Raw genomic sequence first — 22,978 nt, 5'->3', positions numbered from 1 at the left:
TCATTTGAAAAGATGCATGCACCCCAATGTTCGTAGCAGCACTATTTACAACAGCCAAGACATGGAAGCAACCTAAATGCCCATCAACAGATGACTGGATAAAGAAGCTATGTTGATATGTATACACAATGGAATATTACTCAGCCATAAAAAGGAATGAAATATTACCATTTGCACCAACATGGATGGACTTAGAGATTATCATACTAAGTGAAGTAAATCAGACAGAGAAAGACAAATATCATATGATATCACTTATATGTGGAATTTAAAAAATAACACAAATGAACTTATTTACAAAGCAGAAAGAGACTCACAGACACAGAAAAGAAACTTATGATTACCAACAGGGAAAGGGTAGGGTAGGGATAAATTAGGAGTTTGGGATTAGCAGATACAAACTACTATATATAAAATAGATAAACAACAAGGTCCTACTGTATAGCACAGGGAAATATATTCAGTATCTTATAATAACCAATAAAGGAAAAGAATCTGAAAAAAATATATATTTAACTGAATCACTTTGCTGTATATACTTGAAACTAACACAATATTGTAAATCAGCTATAGTTCAATTTTAAAAAATTAAAAAAAAACAATGTGGGCTTAGAGTTAGTCTACACAAGTAACTTTGGGCAAGCCACTCAGTACTCCTGAACCTCAATTTCCTCTGCTGTTAAACAGTGTTGCTCTGTGGTTTAAATAAGCTTTTGCAGGTATTTAGCCCAGGCCTGTGAAGACCATAAGGGTTCAAAACCAGTAACTATTTCTCTGAAAATCTTTAAATTTATATAGATTTTTTTACAAAACATAAATGCAAATACTTCTTTATCATTTGCATATTCTGTAAAATATTTGAGATGGTGGAATTCTGAGACTCAGAGAATCTAAGACTTTTTCTATAACCATAGTGATTGCTTACGTTTACTAAGCACTCAGATACATTTCATGTCACCGGGCTGGTTCTCAGCTAAGACAGGATTAGAAGCTGACTTTCCTGAATTTCAGGCTCTATTTTTCTCCACCTTTAATAGACCATTCTGCCTATCCCGATGACAGGTTTCCGAAAGGAATGTAGCATACATATTTTGATCTAACTCTGTTTATATTTTGGGAAAAGCAGACCAGCTCTGGCTCAGAGCCTGCCATATCTCCTGATAACATATCTCCCCAAGTAGTCCTCCCCCGCACACTTGCTTCCTTGATCAGCTTCTCCCTTTCCTCCTCCTTCCTCCCTGCTTTCTGTTGCCCGTCTACATCTCCCATGTGTCTTTTCTGCCTTTCTCTATCCCTATCCTCCTCTCTTCTCTGGCTCCATTTCCTCCTTTCTTGTCTCCCTCTCCATCCACTTAGACTCATTTCTACTACCTACACCCTTAAATTTATGACCAAGTGGCCTCCAGTTAAGACACAGCATATCGTGCACATGGAGTTGGACTGGCTACAGACTACATCATGCTCTGGAAGGCTTATCAACCACATTAGAATGGTGGTGTTGGTGCCAACAGGAACCAACCAGCAATGGCAGATGGTGCAGGGCTCCCTGAGGTGCCAAGGGAAGACCATACTTGTCTTGGTCACCCTGACTGATCTTGTTTAGAGCGCAGTCCTTGGATGTAGGCAAACCTGGTTCAAATCCTGTCTCTGCCACTTCCTAGCAGTTCCTTCAACTGTGAAATGAGAAAACACCATGGACTTCCAAAGGTTGTTGGGAGAACTCAAGAAAACCATGCTTATTTCACACAGTGTCTGGCACACGGTGTGTGCTACGTGACAGTTGTAGTTATTAAGGTGCTAATTAATAATGCCCACCTCCCCTCTGGCTTCTCTCTCTTCTGGCCCCACCCTCCTTGCCCAAGCCATCGGGACAAGCACTCTGCCTGCTGGAGTTTGCCTGATTCTCGAGGCTTTGGGACAGCAAGTAGACGGAGAAGTTAGAAAACCCAGGACCTGTCTCAATCACAAAGTTTTCTGATCGTGAAAAAAAAAAATCTTAGTGTTTCAAAAACTTAAGAAAATAAAAAGAAACATGTTAAACGGCAAATTCTTTTCCTTTCTCACACAAAGGGAAGTAAAAGGAGGAGATGGAAAATGTTCTTTTTGTTAAAATGTAGGCTTCTGCATCCTTTTTATAATCTCTTAAGGGGAAGAAAACACTGCCATCTCCTTTTGTTCTTCAATCATCCCCTTCTGCCTTCCTTCAAGCATGGAACCACTCCAGCGAGAAACTGGAAGTCCAGAAGATTACCTCTCCTGCTTCCCCAGAAAGCCAGAAAGAGAAGTTTTCTCTTCTGCCCTTCCATTTCTCTGCCATTCCTGTTTATTAAGCAAAAGTCCCAAATAAGGTTTATGTCAGCCTCGCCTTTCTCCTATCCAGGCAGCTCATTAATATCACAGCCAAACACCCTTCCGGAACACAGCTCTGCAGAGATCTTTTCCTGCTCCATGCCCACTGACTCTGCTGCATTGCCTTGGCAACCAAATAAAATACTTCTATGTGTGCGGCCATATCATCCTCAATTCTGCAAATCCAGGGCGATCTGCTCAGGGGGCTGCGCCTGCCAGGCAGTTGGTGTTCTCCTCTCTCTCTGGCTCCGTTCTGCTCTGATTTCTTTTTTCACCTCCCAATTACCTCTGAATCCCCTGCAAGCACTTACGTGCCATTCCTAGCACACCTGGCCTTGAGTCAAGAAACACCCTTGTCAACAAGACAGGGGCTGGAAGGGATCCTGGGAATGAGATGGCTGGGCTGTCTCCTCTCCTCTAGCCTCAGGGGAAGACACCAGGGGCTCCTCAGCCTTGAAGATTCTGAATCTAACTGCAGTGTCTTGCAATATCGCCAACATTATGCATTCAGTACTTCAATATTTATTGAATGCTGGTTGCATTTCAGGCACTGTGCTGAGTACAGAGGAGACAAGACACTTCCTTAACCACATGGACCTTATGTGTGCTACGAGGCCAGAGGGTAGCCCTGGGGACTCTGGGAGCCTGGGGAGGAACAAATGGCCGGCTGGCTTGGGACTGGGGACAGAGGGCTGGCTTCCTGGAGGAGTGAAGGCTACACCGAGACCAGAGGATGGGTTTCAGTCAGCCACGTGGGCCAGTTTCCCAGTTAGGCAGACGGTTCCATACTTGCCTTCTCTAATGCTGGCAGGTGGCTGATACCCTCAGCTGGGGTGGTTTGCATCAGGCACGCCAGGAGTATTTGCCTTATTTCCCCTGTCTCCAGGCTAAAGTTCTCCTGTTAGCCTCTCAGGGAAGAGTAACAGCGAATGATCCAAGCTCTCTCACCTCTTCACTTGGCTTTCCATGCTGTGCGTGTGAATGGAAGCCAAAAGGCACATCTTTCCAAACCAGCAACATTGGGACCATGATGCCAGGACTCACCACCCAATGTACATGCCTCTCAGTGTATTCTGAGGTTTGCAATCCTCAGTGTTGTGGGTTTCTATGAATGGTCAAGAATCAGACCATTTGCCTTTTTAAAAAATGCAACCTCAGCAGTTACCCCAAACACAAATACAGGAATGCTCAATTTTCATCTGTAGCCATTTTCTCCCATTGTGTTTTCTTATATGAACATTTATTGAGCACAAGCCTCTTATTTGTGAGGTAGAGAAAATGGTAGCACCTATCTCAGTGGGTTGTAGAAAGAATTAAGTGAGATTCTGTAGGTAGAAGTGCTTTACCCAGTGCCTGACATAGCTAAGTCCTTTGTTTAACGTTTATTAACCGCATCATAATTATTACTTTACGTGGATGTCTCCCAAAAGACCATGAGCTCTTTAAGGGAGGGTTTCAGCCATTTTGGTGAATTAGTCAGTTTTCCTGGGTCTCTTCCATGTCTACATGTTATTAAGGATCATATCCTTAATAATAATCCTTTTGTTCTTCACTAGAGCCTGGCAAAGGGTCTTACTCATAAAAGGCATCCTGTATATGCTTGTTGAATGAATGAGGCATAGGAAGAAATAATAATGCCTCACACTCACTGTCATGGAGTACCATGTGTCATGCCCTGTGCTAAGAACTTCACAAGAATTATCTTGAATTATCCTCCAAATGATGCCACGATCACTGTTACCCCCGTGTCTTCAGTGCAGTCAAATAGCAGGCTGACCGCAGTCAGTGTAGTAGTACTTTATAAGATTAACTTACCTGGATGAGCGCAAGCAGACAATTAACCTTTACTAGGAGCTTACTTTGTCCAGACCCTGTGCTAAGCACTTTACAAGAATCGCCTCATTAACTCCTTCCAAGAACACTATGAGTTAAGTTTCCTATTTTCATTCTGTAGCAGCGATGCTCAGAATTACTAGGTAACTTGCCCAGAAGCACACAGCCAGTATACATTTATGAAGAGCCTTTGTCCTGAATCACAGCATTATCTTGTTTGCTTATCTCATTGGAAGTCTAAGGTCAGAAGCAGCAGAAAACTGGAATACATATTTTAAAAATGATACTAAAACACCTACTCCTGTTACTCAGAAAAAAGTTTTAAATATATATGTGTGTGTATATATATATATACAATCACATACATGTACACACACACGCACACACAGGGGGCAATGAGGAGTTATTGTTTAATTGGTACAGCGTTTCAGTATGGGATGATGAAAAGTTCTGGAGATAGATCGTGGTGATGGTTACACAACAGTGTAAATATACTTAATGCCACTGACCTATACACATAAAAATGGCTAAAATGGCAACCTTTATGTTATATACATTATATACATGTGTGATGTAGGTTTGTCAGCATGAGAGGTGCAGGGGCCATGTTCCTACCTGAAATACTGCCTTCCCTTCATGTAGGAGGCCAGGTCAATTTAGCTCATAACTCAGGGGCAAATTCTTCTAGTGCCTTATCTTCTCTGTCACTGGTATCCCTGGGACTAAGTGTACTCAACATGAAGTGTTTCCCCCATGATCAAAGGAGCACGTATAATTTGTGGTGTCTGATGCAGGAGTTTGGCCATATATGGAGAGGCATTTCCTATCTTCTTAGGGTTAGCAATTCATGAGCTAAGTGGTTTTGAACCTGGCCCATTGTGTTTTCTGGACAGTACTGTCTGTCACCCAAAAAGGTATTTAATAAGGTGATTCCCAACTAGACTATTTCAGTATGCCTACTATAATATGCTGCTCATTCCTCACATAGCTTTGTCATGGCTCTATCCATAGAGCTCATTTCTGCATTATGAGGGGTTATTCCATGATTCCATGAAGTCTACCGGAGACATGAATACATTCATTATTTATTCATCCATTTGAAAAATATTTGGGGGTTCCTAATCTGGGCCAGGCTGTAGGCTGGGTACTCCAAGCACAGTATTGAGACACAGGACACAGGTTTGTTTGACCCTGGAGCTTTATGGAACATCCATTAATAGCTTACAGAATACACTTTGTGAAAGACTGTTCTGTTCTGCTGGTGTTTGGAAAAAAGATTGGAAAAATGACAAGAGATCTGAGGTGAACTCAGCTGCTATTTGAGTCCTGGAGTCTGAGACCATGAGCATTCCTGGTGTGCACTTTCAATGGTGTGAGCTTTCAAGACAGAGCCTGGCACGTAGCAGGCACTTAGAAGCAGTCTGTTGAATGCCCTGGCTTCTGCGTTGGGGATCTAGAACGGTGTCTGTGTCCTGGGGGCGGACACAGACCCAAGTTGCAGGAAGCAGCTCACGACAAGTGGACTTGTCTTTCCTTGTCCTGTGTTCTCCTCCTTGCTTTGGGTGTGTTGGCTCGTGTTCCTGCATGCTAGGGTTGTCAGGTAACCTGACCATTTCAATGGAAAAGAGTGGCTCTGTCTGCCAGTGAAGTGGAGACTGCTCCTCAGTCACCCAGTGAGCTCAGCCATCTGCTTGGAGCAGAGATATCTTGTTTGGCTGCACTGAATCCATCAGGCCACATGATGACATGTAAGCAGTTTGGCCGCAGAGAGACTTTATTACAGAGTGAACTGACACATGCCTTCCTAGCAGTGGTGTTGAAGCAGGCAACTGGTCACCCCATCTCCGCTCCATCTGTTTCCTTCTCCCTCTCTTCCAACTTCCATTCTGTTCAAGATATCCTTGTCCTGCCCTGACTTTCCTAGCACCCACATGCCCAGAGTAGACCCTGCTTTTTCATTCCTTGACCATGTCCTTCCTGACCATTAAAACACCCATTTTTTGTAGGAAGTTTCTTTTTATTGGCCAAACTTCATTTTCCTTAAACTGAAGCACCTCCTCGCCTGACATTTTCATAAACCATCATCTTTTGTGTCTAAGACTTCTTTGTCTTAATCGCTTTATTGGGTTATAATTTACATACCAAAAATGCACTTTTTTAAATGTACAGTTTGATGAATTTAGACAAACCTATATCCACCACATAAAACATTTGCATTACCCAAAAAATCACTATAGTTTATAGTTTTGCCATTTCTAGAATTTTATATAAATGGAATCACACAATATGTACTCTTCAGCAAGACATTCCTTTTTTCATATCTTAACATTTCTAAAATTGGATGTCTCTTACAGTGAACATCTAACATGGTAATGTTTCTTTTCCCTTAAGAGCTATAACTAAATAATATATCTTACAATAGATAATATCTTTAAATCAGGGATATGTTATATATATATATACACACACACATATATTCACATATATATTTGTTTATGAATGCTTAGACACATGTATCTAACTAGTTGGTTTTACCATTAGACGGTAAGCACTGGGAAGGTGGAATCTTTACTTTGCTGTGTGGGTTCCCAGTGTACCTATAGCTGACTACTGATAGAAGCTAAATAAATACTGCAGAAGGTGGTGATAGTGAGTTTCAAACAGTTTTCCAAAAATATCTTCTAATGACAAGAGCTTGCCTAAAACTTCTTGGAATGAGTCAACAGTCTCTAACCACAATAAAGGTTCTCTCCGGGGCCTTAGCTACCTCTGCATTAGTATGCGACAGCATTTCCGCAGATTTGTTCCATGACAATTAACACTACTCAAGGTACTAATAAAAGGAGGGAGAGGGGAGTACCACTGTTACAGGAATTTGGGGAACGTTTCTTATTATTATCTACCACTTAGAGACTCACAGCTCATTAGCGTGCTAAAAGTGCTGAAAAGTCCTGCGGCAAAGAAAAAAATGTTTGGCTCTGTTTCAGTCCAGGTTTGTTTGACCCTGGAGCTCTATGGAAAATCCATTAATAGCTTACAGAATACACTTTGTGAAAGACTGTCATATAAGCATGAATTTAAAAATAAGAAAGCAAGGGAGAAGATCATGAGATTGAAGAGAGCTGTATGTGAGCTGGTCCCAGCTAAGCCCAAAGCTATGTACTGGTGCCTGGAATGGGATGGATGAAGGTGCTCTTTCTGAGTCAAGGGCTGAACAAGCACTTTCCCTCATTTCATAATCTCCTTATAGTATGAAGGGACATGTGGGAAGGCAACCTTTCCTAAGAGGCAACAAAATGACACAAAATATATGCGTTGACTAATCCCTTAGGTGACATGCCCCAGTGCATGTGCTGGATAATTGAGGTTGAGTGAGGAGAACCTTCCATCCCAGCCATCTGCCTGGGCCGTCCACTGGGGGTTGAGCCGCTGTGTTTGTCTACCGGCCAGATACCTCTAACTGATGAGAAAACTGAAGCAGGTAATAGAATGGTTTGCTAAAACAGAGAGAAGCCCACCTGCAGGAATTACCCTGATCATTTAAATGGTGGCAAAATCCTTCTCCGAAATAGCATTGACCCAGTACACACAGAGATGAAAGGACATCGGAGTGGGACCGGTAAAAATCAGGCAGAGACTCCAAGAAATGTATAAGAGCTCCCTTTCATTTTTAAAAATATTATTTTAAACATCATCATACAGTGAAATTGACTGTTTTTTCTCTTGGTATATATTCCTATGAATGTTAACACATACACAGATTTATTTAACTGCCACCACAGACAGGGTACAGGACAGCCCCTTCATCCCATAGAATTCCCTCATGCTTTCCCTTTATAATCCTCTCCCAACCCAGAACCCCTGGTAACCACTGAAAACCACTATTTTTCATCACTATAGTTTTGTCTTTTCATGAACCCCCTGTCCTTTTGCTATCCCCTTTGCTTAATTTTTTAACAGAAGTCTCTGCATGTTTATGCGTGGGTGCAAATCCAATGCCCCAAACTTTCTCCTCTATTGTTAATTTTGTTATTTAACATTTATTAGCATCTATTATGTACCATACTATACTAAGCTTTTCACATACATTATCTCATTTTAATCTCACAATAGCCTTCTGATATATGTACGCCATTATTATCCCCAGTACACAAATATGGAAACTGCGGGTCAGGGAGGTTAAGTGACTTGCCTGAGGCCTCATAGCTCACAGGTAACTGAATCCCAGCACAAACCCAGCTCCATTTGACCACAATCCTTAAACACTAATCAGTAAAAGGGAGGGAACTGTAACCAGGAAGGAGGTCCATGGAGAGAGGGTTGGGAGCAAAGCCAGTCTGGGGCCATGTGGTGTTTTAAAAGGTTTGCATATGTGGGTGGAGCTGGGGAACCATCTGGGTCTCCTGACTTCTCAACCTCAGCTCCTACCTTTATGTCTTCCTCCACTTGCCGCATCCAGGCCTTGCTGGCCCAGTGGCATCTGCCTGCTGTTTTCAGGGGCTTGGGATGGTTTTAATCCCATTGTAAATTTAGCAGAAACCACCGTCTGTGTCACAGCTCTGCCGTAGGACACAGCAGCTGAAACCCAGGAAAAGGGGCTGGGCTCCTTCCGGTTTCTACCCAGCCTCAATTCCCTCACATGCCTGCTGACCTCATTTTGCCCTCTCAGCTGCTTGCAACATCAGCTGAAAAAGTTTGTAGGACATAGCCACCTGGTCTGTGTGCTGTAGGTAGCAGGTGTGTTCTTGCTGAGACAGGGCAAGTGAGACAGGAATGTGTGTGGTTGGCATGTTGTTTAACAAAGAAGGGAGAGTCCAGCCCTGCAAGGCCCAGGGCGGCAACGTTTGTATTGGGGATAGAGAGATGCAGGGGAAAGGAAAGACAGACCTTAATGAGGAACTGGTGATGCTGCAGACGTGGCCCAGGTTGTTGCCCTTTGTATGGTGTTCTGCTGAGCCTGCCATTTGGGGAAGTGACGCTGGGTCGCACGTTTTCTCCTAGCATCACCTCCTAGCTCCTAAAGGGCCTTGGAAGTGAGCTGCCAAGGCAGCGCATGCTGGGAGAAATCACACACCTGAAACATGGCCCCAGATCCTTTGGAGACACACAAAGCAAACCAAAAATCAGGGTACCCGGGACCATCTCTGGAGGACACTCGATTAACAGGGGGGTGAGAGATGTTGCGTAATTTAGACTGGAAAGTCTTGAGTCGCTTTAATAACAATACCAGCTCATATTTATTGAGCTTGTAACAGGAACCAGTTGCGGTGCTACGAGCTAACTGACATTAACAGTCTCATTTATTTCTCCCCAACGACGCTCTGAGGTAGATACTGTTATCTCTAGTTTATAAAAGGGGAATTAGAGGCACCGAGGTTTAAGTGATTCATCCAAATTACACAACTATCAAGGGGCAGAATCAGGATTTGAATTCTGGTATTTTTCAAACCTAACTTGGCAAATTTTATCTTCACTGCTTTCTTGCCTTTTTTTTTTTTTTTTAAATAAATTTATTTATTTATTTTTGGCTGCATTGGGTCTTCATTGCTGTGAGCGGGCTTTCTTTAGTTGCAGCGAGCGGGGCCTACTCTTCATTGTGGTGTGCGGGCTTCTCACTGTGGTGGCTTGTCTTGTTGTGGAGCACGGGCTCTAGGCACACGGGCTTCAGTAGTTGTGGCACGTGGGCTCAGTAGTTGTGGCTCGCGGGCTCTAGAATGCAGGCTCAGTAGTTGTGGTGTACAGGCTTAGTTGCTCCGCGGCATGTGGGATCTTCCGGACCAGGGCTCAAACCCGTGTCCCCTGCATTGGCAGGTGGATTCTTAACCACTGTGCCACCAGGGAAGCCCCTCTTGCCTGTTCTAATTCAGAAATATTATTAAAGGATAAGAGAGCGAGGAGGAAGAGAGATCAGCTATACAGAAGCCCATAATCTTCTCGAAGGCTTGCAAAGTTCCTCTGGCTCACCTGCAGTACGGGAAGGAATAAGAGCCGGTGGGACTTGCACTGCCATGGGCCCTCCAGGAGTCTGTTGATCTCCCCTGTTGGTTTGAAATAATTGCGTGCTGTAGATACCCACAGCCGTTTCTCAAGTTTTCTTTTTACACAATCGGCATAGGAGGGTTTTAGACAGGTAAGCACAATGGACTATTTTTTTGTCTCTTGGGCTGGCACCATGAAGTGTGACTATTGGTTCCACCCTAGTATACTGGCTGGCACAAAAAGTACCAGGCCTCTTTGAGCCAACAGAAATATCTTGATGAGCTTGTGTTTTCGATGAGTTTAGGAGAGCAGAACAGACTTTGGCCTTAAAAAGCTGCTGGACAGGAAGTTCAATGAACTCTTTGAGAGTGCCACCTTAACATCGAGTCCTTTGGAAGAGGTGTTTTAGAAAATGGTACCCTGTGATAACCGGTTATTTATGCCGTATTAGGGTAGTACTTGATACTTAGTATTATCCTGGCCTGGACTCATCATAGACTCAAGTTCAATAATAACACCTATTACACTCTCCTGCAAGGGCTATCACTCCTGCTGTATTTTATAGAATGCCTCATGCACGGCAGGGCACACTGAACAGTCAATAATAATGCTTACTATGATAACGACCTTCCTAATGCCTTTCATCTAAGGATCTCAAAGTGCTTTGCAGACACTCATTAGTTAAGCCTCACAGTGGCTCTCTGTTTTTATAATACGTTTTCCCATTTTACAGAATTTTAAATTGAGACCCAGCAAGCTTAAGTGGCTTGCCCAAAGACATACAGCCAGTTTAAATTAATGATAATGATGATGCTTTGCATTTACACGGCATAGGTTTTCTAAGGTGCTATGAGTATGCTGTAAAGATAGCAAGTTGACTGGATTGGGTAAACTGAGGCTGAGAGGGCAAGTAGGTTGGTGAGGGTTTGACTGAGGATGCAAGGCCATCCCTCCGCCTCTCAGAACAGTGTGGCCTCCCAGATAATCCGCAATTCTCTGAACCCAGGGACACGCGATCGCTTTCACACTTACAGGAAAGGTAGCTGTATTTGGGGGAGTAGAACAGGTTGCAGAATTACAGCCGTATTTACATCCAGGAGTAGTTTGTTCATATCCCCGTTGAGAGGGGCAAAAGGGATGACACGAGGCACTTGGAGAAAGGTAGGCTCAGGAAATGAAGGAAACAGGGGCAGTTGCGGGGTGGATGCCAGCTCTGCTCTCTTGTAGAGAGTCTTCACTAAACCAGGTCCTGCCTGAAAGCAGGAGCCCTCAACGGCTTGCTTCTCTATTTCAGCCTCATGGCAGGACTCCAGTGCAGCTCAGAGGATGGGCACAACCCCATCACCGGCACCTTGGTCTGCAGTGACAGGTCCTTGTGAAAGAGTTCCAGGGACACGCAGCATCTTACTGGCTGTCTCTTACGTTGGACCAGCTCTAGTTCCTACAACTCCCTATGCTGGGAGGGGCCTGGGAATCCTCTGTGGTTCAAAAAGTAGGTAGCTGTGGATCCATCTGTTGCTACCTTTTCTTAGCAACATAGCCACATCGAAAAAAGATGAAAGCATGAACAAAAACATGCGAAGGTGGTAGGGGACTTGCCTCCTCCCAGTCCCCCGACACTCTCTGAGTGATCCATGATACTCTGCCCTGCGGGGAGGCAAGTCAGACTTTGCAGCGCAAGGGAGGGGAGAGGTTGCTGGGTCTTAGGAATTCAAAGGGAGATTTGCTGACCCAAGATAGAGCCTAATGCTCTATAAACACAGCCCGCCTCAGAAAGTTTGCTCCCCAACCCTGACCCCGCCTTTTCCAGGCCTGTGGATTCTGATTGATGACTAGACCTAGGGCTAATAAGGAGCCTTAAACAAGGGCGCCAAGCCCTCTTCGGGAATGTGTTCACGCACACAGGCCCAATGGCACTAAAAAGTCTGCAGTAAAGAAATCACACCAATGCCCTGCTTCTTCCCGCTCTCATTTTGGAATGTTTCCACACTCTCCTACTGCATGGGTGGCTTAAAGGTGCAGGGAACCCAAGGAGGGGTGAGTTGTTGGAAGGAATACTTTAGAAACTTGCTCTGAATGCACACCACAAGGCTATTCTCCTTCAGTGGGAAGGAATCCGGGGAGGACCCTCCCACCCTCTGCTACTCTTCACAGCAGGGAGTCGTGAGACTCTGCTGCCAGTATTAAAGCTTGCTTCAGGTGGGACTTCACAGAATACAGCTGAGACTTTCTAAGTATGCCAACCACCCAAGCCACAGCTTGCCATGTCCACGTGGACACACTGACTGCAAGGGTGACAGCATATAATCCTCCTGGAGCCACAAGGACCACGCTCTTCTCTTGAAATGTCCCCTTACCCAGCTTCCCATATCCAGGTCAGATAAAGTCCTGAGGATGTGCCCACAAGGCTGGAGAGAGCGATTCACATTACAAACACCAAAAGCGTTATTGGGTGATCTCCCGGGGCTCTCCTGGGGCTCTTCATTTATTTTATTGCAGCCTCTGATGTGCACTTTGTGTATGCTTTATTCATTTTGTAAAGTAAGACACACCTGCGGGGCTCCTATACACATCTATTGTACTTCACAGCCAGCCTTTCCTGTCAATCACTCCACCCACATACACGCTCCCTTCCCACGTGAAATTTGGGCAGTTAAATGTCTTGATAACTTTGGACCATTATGAATGAACATTGTCATCATGGCACTTTATGACTGGGAATGGAAAGATGGATCGGGGTAAAATGCAAACAAAACCTGACATTTGGAAACTTCTTTGAGATCTCAAAAGCAACAAGCAGTTAGATTTGTTTTTCTTTTTTCCCATCCTCTGTGCATTTCCCGTGCCCTGGTTTGGCCTCAGAACAGCAGAAATGTAAGACCAAAAACATAATCAAGAAAGCTTTTTTCCTTGTCCTACCACCTTCTGGACCAGGAGCAGGGAGAACCTGGGAAGCTTTAACAATTCTAAGAATTCATGGGTGGATCAGATAGGCTCAGGATTCCACCAAGTCTCAGTACAAGGATCACCGCCCACAGAAACTTATCCCCAGGGGATCCTCCGCAGGGGCTCTTTGAAATGTAACTAAAAGAAGAGAAGCCCCAACTGCTGGTGCAGGCAAACCCAACCTCCAAGTGGACACAGTAGGAGCAAATGAGATCTTTCTTACCCCATCCATGTGGATTCTGATGTTAGGCACCAGCCGGAAAGGGCTGCACTGCAGACCTCGGGGGTGAGTCTTGCTCTTCCTGCTGTCCTGTGAGGTCAGCACGCCAGGCCTGCGGAGGGTGCCCCCTCCCCCCGAGCCCTGTCCCGAGCGCACGCCATCCAGAAGGCGCACGAGCAGCAGGTTGGCCGGCAGCGCCTCGATGCTGCAAAACACCAGGGTCCTGCATTCGGGGCACCTCAGCTCCTTGTGGGTCTTGAAAATCCTCTGGAGACATGGTTTGCAGAAGGTGTGCTGGCAAGGGAGGACTTTGGCGGTGACATCGAGCTTTTCGAGGCACACGGGGCACTCCAGAAGATCAAGTAACGTCACATCATCCATTTTATTTTAAAACTCCAGTCCTGACCCCGGAGGGGCTAAGTCCACATGGTCAGGTCAGTTGAGCCAAAGGGGGCAGAGACTGCCTCTTGAGAGTGTCCGGATGCCTGCCGGTTTGAAGGAGAAAGGAAGAGAAGAAAAACCTGTGACTGCTCGGAGAGGTGTATCCCACCTACATCCAGCCAGAGTCTCATAAGGCAGTTTGCAAAGACTTTGCTCCCGCACCCAAGTTTCGGATGACTCATTCTGATTCAGTGCTCGCAGGTATAAGCCTCGACTCCTGCCTGCTGGCGGATGTGAGGGAACAGTCAGCACAGCCACTGATGACTTACTCATTGCCTCTCCGTGTGCAAGGCAAGAGGGGGAAACAGAACTGGCCCGTTGAGGGGACAAAGCCACCCCTCTCTCTCAGCCAGGGCTCCAAGGGTGAAAGCCCTCAGGCAGTCCATCTGGGTCTCAGATGAAAGGCCCCTCAGGATGCAATTTCTCTGAAGCTATTTACTCTTCCCCCCCCCTTCTATAAGTTTATCTGCTTTCTGCACCACACTGTAACAAATTGTTTACATAGATAAATGTATCTGAATCTCATGTAGCTGTAGAATTCTTTCCTTCACACTACATCTTCTCCCATTATTTTGTTCTAGCAATGTACAAGAAAAATTTCTACTAGAAACTAATTTTCAAAAATTCTTTTGTCAACTCCAGGCCATGTGGCTTGGAAGTTTCTTTTTTTTTTTTTTTTCTTTCTTTCCTCTCTCTCTCTCTTTTTTCTCACCTTGATTATCTTAGCCTCAGAGACAATATCCCTCCCATAAGATAAAGTTGCACAGCCTGTTTTGTTACTTTGACAATTGTTCTCAGTTTCAACTGAAGCAGATAGGAATTCTGGATTGTGGTCACAGCCTGCAAGAACCAATAGGGAGCAGCATATACAGGTGTGTGTGTGCGTCTGTGTGTGTGTGTATTCTGAAAATCATCTTTGTCCCAGAAACAGTTTCCTTTCGGATGTCTGAAAAGAAGTCTCCCCTTTAGCAGAGTCTCCAGGGAAGAGGTCCCCGGCCCTCACAGCGCCAGGGCTTGGGCGAACGCATTAGCGGGAGGTTTGGCACGACAGCCGGCGGCCCCACTGGTGAATAAAGCAGACAGGACACACCAGGCTGAGAGCCGGCGCCGGCCTTCCTGAGACAACTCTCCAAAGATGTCAGCGCGGGGAGCTGTGCGGGGGCCACTAACCTTGAGCTTGTAATCCCGGCTGAGTTCAGCTCAGCGCGGTTCTCGGCTCCCGCTCCGCCAGGCTCCCTCGACCGGCTTCCGTTTCCCCGGGAGCTGGGGCTGCCGCTGCTTTGCAAACTTTTACAACTCGAGCCTTACTCGCTTCAGGGATCGCCTTACTCAGCCCTGTTAACGCTTTCAGCGCCGGGCGCCCGCAGTGCTTTCCTCTGAGCTTACTCTCTGCCACTGATCCTTCCTTTGTGCAATTGAGTCGATTTCTGGGAAAAGATCACAGGTGGCAAAATATTTGGCTAGCTCATAGGGCAAAATATTTGGCTAGCTCATAAGGCCAAATATTTACAAAGTTTATATTTTCACCTTTCTCATTTTCGCTCCTTTCCCAGACGCTGAAACACACTCAGTTATAAACATGCCCCGGTGATTGTGTTTATTTTAAACTTTTATGAGGATTTCCTGAAAACGTCAAATGTATTAACGGTAGCTATGATACCAAAGATAAACCGGCCACCTAAAAAATACTGCTCCTTAAAAATCACAGTTAGTCCTTGAATTGTGAGAGTTGAGAGGGACTTGAGTGATCTTTTTGCTCAATCTTTTGAAATTAAAAAAAAATAGTACTGTGGTGGTCCAGACACATCCTTGAAAAGTCAAAGCACAGGATGGCTTAAAGAAAAAGGAAAAGCAATGTCCCAGGTCCCCCCTACCCTACCCACTGGAGCCTTTTATAGCTCCAAATAATGCTTATACTTCTATTTCTTGATTTATCAATAGTATATTTCATTTAACACTACAAAGTTACCCAATAAAGTAATAATAATCTTATTATTATTACATAACACCAGAGTAGTGTAGCCCTTATCTGTGCCAAGCACTGTTTTAAATACTTTACCTGCACTAACTCATTTAATCCTTTTAGCAGCCCAATGATACACTACGCTCTTCTTACCCTCGTTTTACAAAGAAGGAAATGGAGACTCGAGGTTAAATAACTCATCCTAGGAGTCACAGCTAGCAAGAGGCAGGTGGTCTGGCCTCTTAACCACCATGTCATATGGTGATACAACTTTAAGGGGAGGAGAGATGTTTGAGGGGAGCTAAACCTCATCTAGGATGGCAGGAAGTCAAAAGATAATGACCCAAAGTGACCAATCAAATTCTGTGGCAGATGAGGCAGCTGTGCCCAGAGAGACTGAGAGATTCCTTGATGTTACCCAGTGAGTTAGGGGCAGAACTGGGACTAGATACTGGGTGCTCTGCTTTTACTGTATCTTCTCTCTCAAACACAGGGATGACAATTCCTTATCATGAAGAAAGTACTCAGATATAACTCCATGGGAAAATCATAAGAGGGAACCAAGAGGTCTGAGAACAGATCACAGTGGTTTACATGCTTTTCAAAGTTCTTCTGTGTCAGTTCTAAAAAAGCAAACATACATGAGGCTCAAAACAGGGGGGAGCTTTAGGATGGAGCAGATGAAGTCATATGTTCTCCAAGCACAGAGGCCTAATTTGGATACATGTCAATTCCAGAGATCACTTTCAATTCTTTTTTTTTTTTTTCTTTCATCTTTCTTTTATGTAGGGTTTTTTTTTTTTTTAACATCTTTGTTGGAGTATAATTGCTTTACAATGGTGTGTTAGTTTCTGCCTTACAACAAAGTGAATCAGCTATACATATACATATATCCCCATATCTCCTCCCTCTTGCGTCTCCCTCCCACCCTCCCTATCCCACCCCTCTAGGTGGTCGCAAAGCACCGAGCTGACCTCCCTGTGCTATGCGACTGCTTCCCACTAGCTATCTGTTTTACATTTAGTAGTGTATATATATATGTAGGGTGTTTTGAGCTTCAGCATCACATCCCACTCTGTTGCCTGTTTCCTTCAACTAATTTCCACTTTAGATTCTGTGCTTATCAGGAAGGCCCTGTATTTCCAGACCCTTTGGTGTCCCCGCTTGGTAAAGCTGAGCTGTCTCCTCTTTGAGCTGTCACTCAGTCCCCTCACCCCATAGAAAGGACCAGTCTAGTGGGAACTCCACCTGCAGGGGTGGGCAACATTCTCCCTCTTCCCCTCTCTTGTATTTTTTTTGGATCTTAGTTCCCCACCAGGAAGCGCAGAGTCTTAACCACTGGACGGCCAGGGAAGTCCCCCCGCTCCTGTTCTTAGACATCTCTCTCTCCCTCACATACCCACATCTGCACCTACACATGCAGGCACACACATGTTTGCACAAGGACAAGCATACTCATCATCTTAGTAACGTAACATTTATGCCTCAGAGCAGTGCTAAGACTTTAAACAGACTATCTCATTGAATCCTGCCAACCACCCTATAAGGTAGGTGCTACAACTTTCCTGGAGTCACAGAGGTTGTGATCTGAACCCAGGTTGGTCTAATCCCGGGGCCTATGTTCCTTACCATTATTGCTTCTCGTGTTATAAAGTCATGTGTATGCCATAAGTATACCCGTCTATGTTTACCTAAGTTTATGTAAAGATACACATGCAACATTATGTATGCATCCTTTACCTACAAACGAGCCCAAGCTGCTTTCACTCTCGCTCTCTGTAACCTACCGAGTCTCATGGCCCCTCCCTGCCCCTGTATGGCCAGTGATCTCAAAAAGCTTCAAATTCTCCCATCCCCGAGAAAACACAAAAAACCAGCTCTGTCCCAGGAAGGCAGGATAGATCCAGTGCTACCATATTTGACAGTTGAACATTCATCAGAATAGAATGGTGATGGTAGAATTTTAGACACTAGCAGAGGGCATAGAAAGTTTACACTGAATAGGAGTGGTGTTTTAGCACCTTTTGAGTCACATCCTATAGGTGGTCCCTACCACCACCCCCGTATGAGGTTAGTCTTAGTGGAAACTTGAGAAATTTTCTTTTGAAGCTTCTGAAGAAGGGGGAGAGTTTTCAGTGGGGATTTCATCATGGCTTACCCAAGTGCAAACCTGACGTCAAATCAGACGAAGAAGTAGTCCTCAAAAACACAGAAAAAGAACTACGCAGGCCTTCCCAGACTCCAGGCTCAGGCCACCACCCCACTGCTCCCACCTCATCAACACTCCTCTTTGTTTTTGTACAATTACATAGCGATTACAGACGGTGCACTTTTTAAATACCTGTGTGATATTTATGAGCTTCTGCTGCTTGTATTTACAAGCATATCTTGATTTATGTAAAACAAAACAAAACAAAAACCCGAATCTGATTATAATTATTCCCCTGTTCAAGATCCTTTGGTAGATGCCCATTGACCTCAGGATAAAATCCAAATCCTTTTTCTGACCTATCAGGCCGGATGTGATCTGGCTTCTGCCCAACCACCAACTTACCCCCACCTCTCCCCCTCACTCACACACTCCAGTGCCCCTGGCCTTTTCTTTTTACTCAGGACAGTTTAAGTTTTCCTGCCAAGGGGTATTTGTTCACGTTCTTCCTTCTGCCTGCAACACGCTTTCTAGTTATTCTCCCCTACTTTATACCTTCTTCACCTCCTCCTCTGCAAGTTTTAGCTTAAATGCCACTTCCTCGGGGAAGCCTTCCTTGATTCTCATGACTAGAAAGTTTATCATCCTACGCTTCATGATAGTTATCACAATTGTAATTCACTAATTGTTATAATAATTTACTAAATGCCTGATTCCCCCAAGTAGTCTGCAAGTTCCAAGAGAGCAAAGCACTTATGATAGACAAACTACTGTATCCCTCGTACTTAACATAGTCACCGGCATGTGGTTGATGCTTAATAAATGTTTGTTGAATGGGTTTATGAATGAATGAATGAATGAATGGTGTTCTTAAAAAACTGGGTCTGGGCAGATGTACATCATACTGCTGATAATGGTTTTATATTGGGGACCTCTTGGATGCCACTTGGAATGTTCTCAGCCTCACCTCTTATGCTAAGAAGTTTCACCAGATTCAGGTGAATGCTACCTGGCGCTGTCGGGACCCTGCCATGCACTTCTTGCTTCCTGCCAACAGCTTCTCTGACATTGCAATAGGGACACCCGTGGGAACTTGCTCTCCAGTCACAAGTGCATGATCCAAAACTGTGGACCACCTTTCACTAATGGGGAATCTATGGATAAATGCTTCCTCCATTCATCCTTTGGAGTGGGCAGTCCTGAGATTTCATAAGGCTCTTCAGAAGGTTCTGTGGGATGAGTTCCACTCATCATTGGGTGGCTAATACAATAATGCGTCCTTATGTTATCTCTCCCTCATTCCCTGTATCACTCTTTCATCCCTAACCCTTGCTCCCAAATAAATTACCTCAGGCCAGCAAGCCTTTGTCTCAGGCTAAGATAGTTTCTTTCATTTTTCTTTTTATTTTTTGGTAGCGCCACGTGGCTTGTGGGATCTCAGTTCCCTGACCAGGGATTGAACCCAGGCCCTTGGCAGTGAGCACAGAGTCCTAACCACTGGACTGCCAGGGAAGCCCCTCAAATTTAAAATTAAATCACAAAATAGGTATGCAGACAATTTTTTTTAACATCTTTATTGGAGTATAATTGCTTTACAATGGTGTGTTAATTTCTGCTGTATAACAAAGTGAATCAGCTATACATATACATATATCCCTGTATTTCCTCCCTCTTGCGTCTCCCTCCCACCCTCCCTATGCCACCCCTCTCGGTGGTCACAAAGCACGGAGCTGATCTCCCTGTGTTATGCAGCTGCTTCCCACTAGCTATCTATTTTACATTTGATAGTGTGTATGTATGTCAATTCCACTCTCTCACTTTGTCACAGCTTACCCTTCCCCCTCACTGTGTCCTGAAGTCCATTCTCTACGTCTGTGTCTTTATTCCTGTCCTGCCTCTAGGTTCTTCAAAACCAATTTTTTTTTTTTTTTAGATTTCATATATATGTGTTAGCATATGGTATTTGTTTTTCTCTTTCTGACTTATATCACTCTGTATGACGGACTCTAGGTCCATCCAACTCACTACAAATAACTCAATTTCGTTTCTTTTTATGGCTGAGTAATATTCCATTGTATATATGTGCCACATTTTCTTTATCCATTCATCTGTCAATGGACATTTAGGTTTCTTCCATGTCCTGGCTATTGTAAATAGAGCTGCAGTGAACATTGTGGTACATGACTCTTTTTGAATTATGGTTTTCTCAGGGTATATGCCCTGTAGTGGGATTGCTGGGTCGAATGGTAGTTCTATTTTAGTTTTGTAAGGAACCTCCATACTGTTCTCCATAGTGGCTGTATCAATTTACATTCCCACCAACAGTGCAAGAGGGTTCCCTTTTCTCCACACACTCTCCAGCATTTATTGTTTGTAGATTTTTTGATGATGGCCATTCTGACTGGTGTGAGGTGATACCTCATTGTAGTTTTGCTCTGCATTTCTCTAATGATTAATGATGCTGAGCATCCTTTCATATGTTTGTTGGCAATCTGTATGTCTTCTTTAGAGAAATGTCTATTTAGGTCTTCTGCCCATTTTTGGATTGGGTTGTTTGTTTTGTTGATATTGAGCTGCATGAGCTGCTTGTAAATTTTGGAGATTAATCCTTTGTCAGTTGCTTCATTTGCAAATATTTTCTCCCATTCTGAGGGTTGTATTTTCGTCTTGTTTATGGTCCCCTTTGTTGTGCAAAAGCTTTTAAGTTTCATTAGGTCCATTTGTTTATTTTTGTTTTTATTTCCATTTTGCTGGGAGGTGTGTCAAAAAGGATCTTGCTGTGATTTATGTCATAGAGTGTTCTGTCTATGTTTTCCTCTAAGAGTTTTATAGTGTCTGGCCTTATATTTAGGTCTTTAATCCATTTTGAGTTTATTTTTGTGTATGGTGTTAGGGAGTGTTCTAATTTCATTCTTTTACATGTAGCTGTCCAGTTTTCCCAGCACCACTTATTGAAGAGGCTGTCTTTTCTCCATTTTTACTCTTGCCTCCTTTCTCAAAAATAAGGTGACCATATGTGTGTGGGTTTATCTCTGGGTGTTTTATCCTGTTCCATTGATCTATATTTCTGTTTTTGTGCTAGTACCATGCTGTCTTGATTACTGTAGCTTTGTAGTATAGTCTGAAGTCCGGGAGCCTGATTCCTCCAGTTCCGTTTTTCTTTCTCAAGATTGCTTTTGCTATTTAGGGTGTTTTGTATTTCCATACAAATTGTGAAATTTTTTGTTTTAGTTCTGTGAAAAATGCCATTGGTAGTTTGATAGGGATTGCATTAATCAGTAGATTGCTTTGGGTAATATAGTCATTTTCACAATATTGATTCTTCCAATCCAAGAACATGGTATATCTCTCCATCTGTTGGTATCATCTTTCATTTTTTTCATCAGTATCTTATAGTCTTCTGCATACAGGTCTTTTGTCTCCTTAGGTAGGTTCATTCCTAGGTATTTTATTCTTTTTGTTGCAGTGGTAAATGTGAGTGTTTCCTTAATTTCTCTTTCAGATTTTTCATCATTAGTGTATAGGAATGCAAGAGATTTCTGTGCATTAATTTTGTATGCTGCTACTTTACCAAATTCATTGATTAGCTCTAGTAGTTCTCTGGTAGCATCTTTAGGCTTCTCTATGTATAGTATCCTGTCATCTGCAAGCAGTAACAGCTTTACTTCTTCTTTTCCAATATAGATTCCTTTTATTTCTTTTTCTTCTCTCATTTCTGTGGCTAAAACTTGCAAAACTATGTTTAATGATAGTGGTGAGAGTGGGCAACCTTTTCTTCTTCCTGATTTTAGTGGAAATGTTTTCAGTTTTTCACCATTGAGGATGATGTTGGGTGTGGGTTTGTCATATATGGCCATTATTATGTTGAGGAAAGTTCCCTCTGTGCCTACTTTCTGGAGGGTTTTTATCATAAATGGATGTTGAATTTTGTCAAAAGTTTTTTCTGCATCTATTGAGATGATCATATGGTTTTTCTCCTTCAATTTGTTAATTTGGTTTATCACATTGATTTGCATATATTGAAGAAACCTTGCATTCCTGGGATAAACCCCACTTGATCATGGTGTATGATCCTTTTAATGTGCTGTTGGATTCTGTTTGCTAGTATTTTGTTGAGGATTTTTGCATCTATATTCATCAGTGATATTGGCCTGTAGTTTTCTTTCTTTGTGACATCTTTGTCTGGTTGTGGTATCAGGGTGATGGTGGCCTTGCAGAATGAGTTTGGGAGAGTTCCTCCCTCTGCTATATTTTGGAAAAGTTTGAGAAGGATAGGTGTTAGGTCTTCTCTAAATGTTTGATAGAATTTGCCTGTGAAGCCATCTGGTCCTGGGCTTTTGTTTGTTGGAAGACTTTTAATCACAGTCTCAATTTCAGTGCTTGTGATTGGTCTGTTTATATTTTCTACTTCTTCGTGGTTCAGTCTTGGAAGGTTGTACTTTTCTAAGAATTTGTCCATTTCTTCCACGTTATCCATTTTATTGGCGTATAGTTGCTTGTAGTAATCTCTCATGGTCCTTTGTATTTCTGCAATGTGAGTGGTTACTTCTCCTTTTTCATTTCTAATTCTGTTGATTTGAGTCTTCTCCCTTTTTTCCTGGATGGGTCTGGCTAATGGTTTATCAATTTTGTTTATCTTCTCAAAGAACCAGATTTTAGTATTATTGATCTTTGCTATTGTTTCTTTCATTTCTTTTTCATGTATTTCTGATCTGATATTTATGATTTCTTTCCTTCTGCTAACTTTGGGGTTTTTTTGTTCTTCTTTCTCTAATTGCTTTAGGTGTAAGTTTAGGTTGTTTATTTGAGATGTTTCTTGTTTCTTGAGGTAGGACTGTATTACTATAAACTTCCTTCTTAGAACTGCTTTTGCTGCCTCCCATAGGTTTTGGTTCATCGTGTTTTCACTGTCATTTGTTTCTAGGTGTTTTTTGAGTTCCTCTTTGATTTCTTCAGAATCTCTTCGTTATTTATTAGTGTGTTATTTAGCCTCCATGTGTCTGTATTTTTTACAGATTTTTTTCCTGTAATTGATATCTAGTCTCATAGCGTTGTGGTCAGAAAAGATACTTTATAGGATTTCAATTTTCTTAAATTT

General features: G+C 43.3%; 1 protein-coding gene across 2 annotated transcripts in view; it reads right to left on the bottom strand.

The window, feature by feature from the left end:
- Window positions 1-15,171, bottom strand: part of SH3RF2 (SH3 domain containing ring finger 2) — a 142,449-nt gene extending 127,278 nt beyond the window's left edge. Inside the window, exons 1-2 of one of the 2 annotated variants that reach the window (XM_082382706.1) lie at window positions 14,939-15,171; window positions 13,331-13,812 (exon numbers count right to left, since the gene is read on the bottom strand). In XM_082382706.1, the coding sequence (XP_082238832.1) occupies window positions 13,331-13,708 (378 nt within the window). In that variant the 5' untranslated portion in view covers window positions 13,709-13,812; window positions 14,939-15,171. The remainder of the gene's footprint in view (window positions 1-13,330; window positions 13,813-14,938) is intronic. The other variant, XM_082382707.1, reaches the window with a different exon arrangement.
- Window positions 15,172-22,978: the final 7,807 nt, after the last annotated feature.

The sequence above is a fragment of the Balaenoptera borealis genome (assembly GCF_965194805.1).
Source record: "Balaenoptera borealis genome assembly, chromosome: 2".
Classification (NCBI taxonomy): Eukaryota; Metazoa; Chordata; class Mammalia; order Artiodactyla; family Balaenopteridae; genus Balaenoptera; species Balaenoptera borealis.
This window is presented reverse-complemented; position numbering and strand designations above follow the sequence as displayed.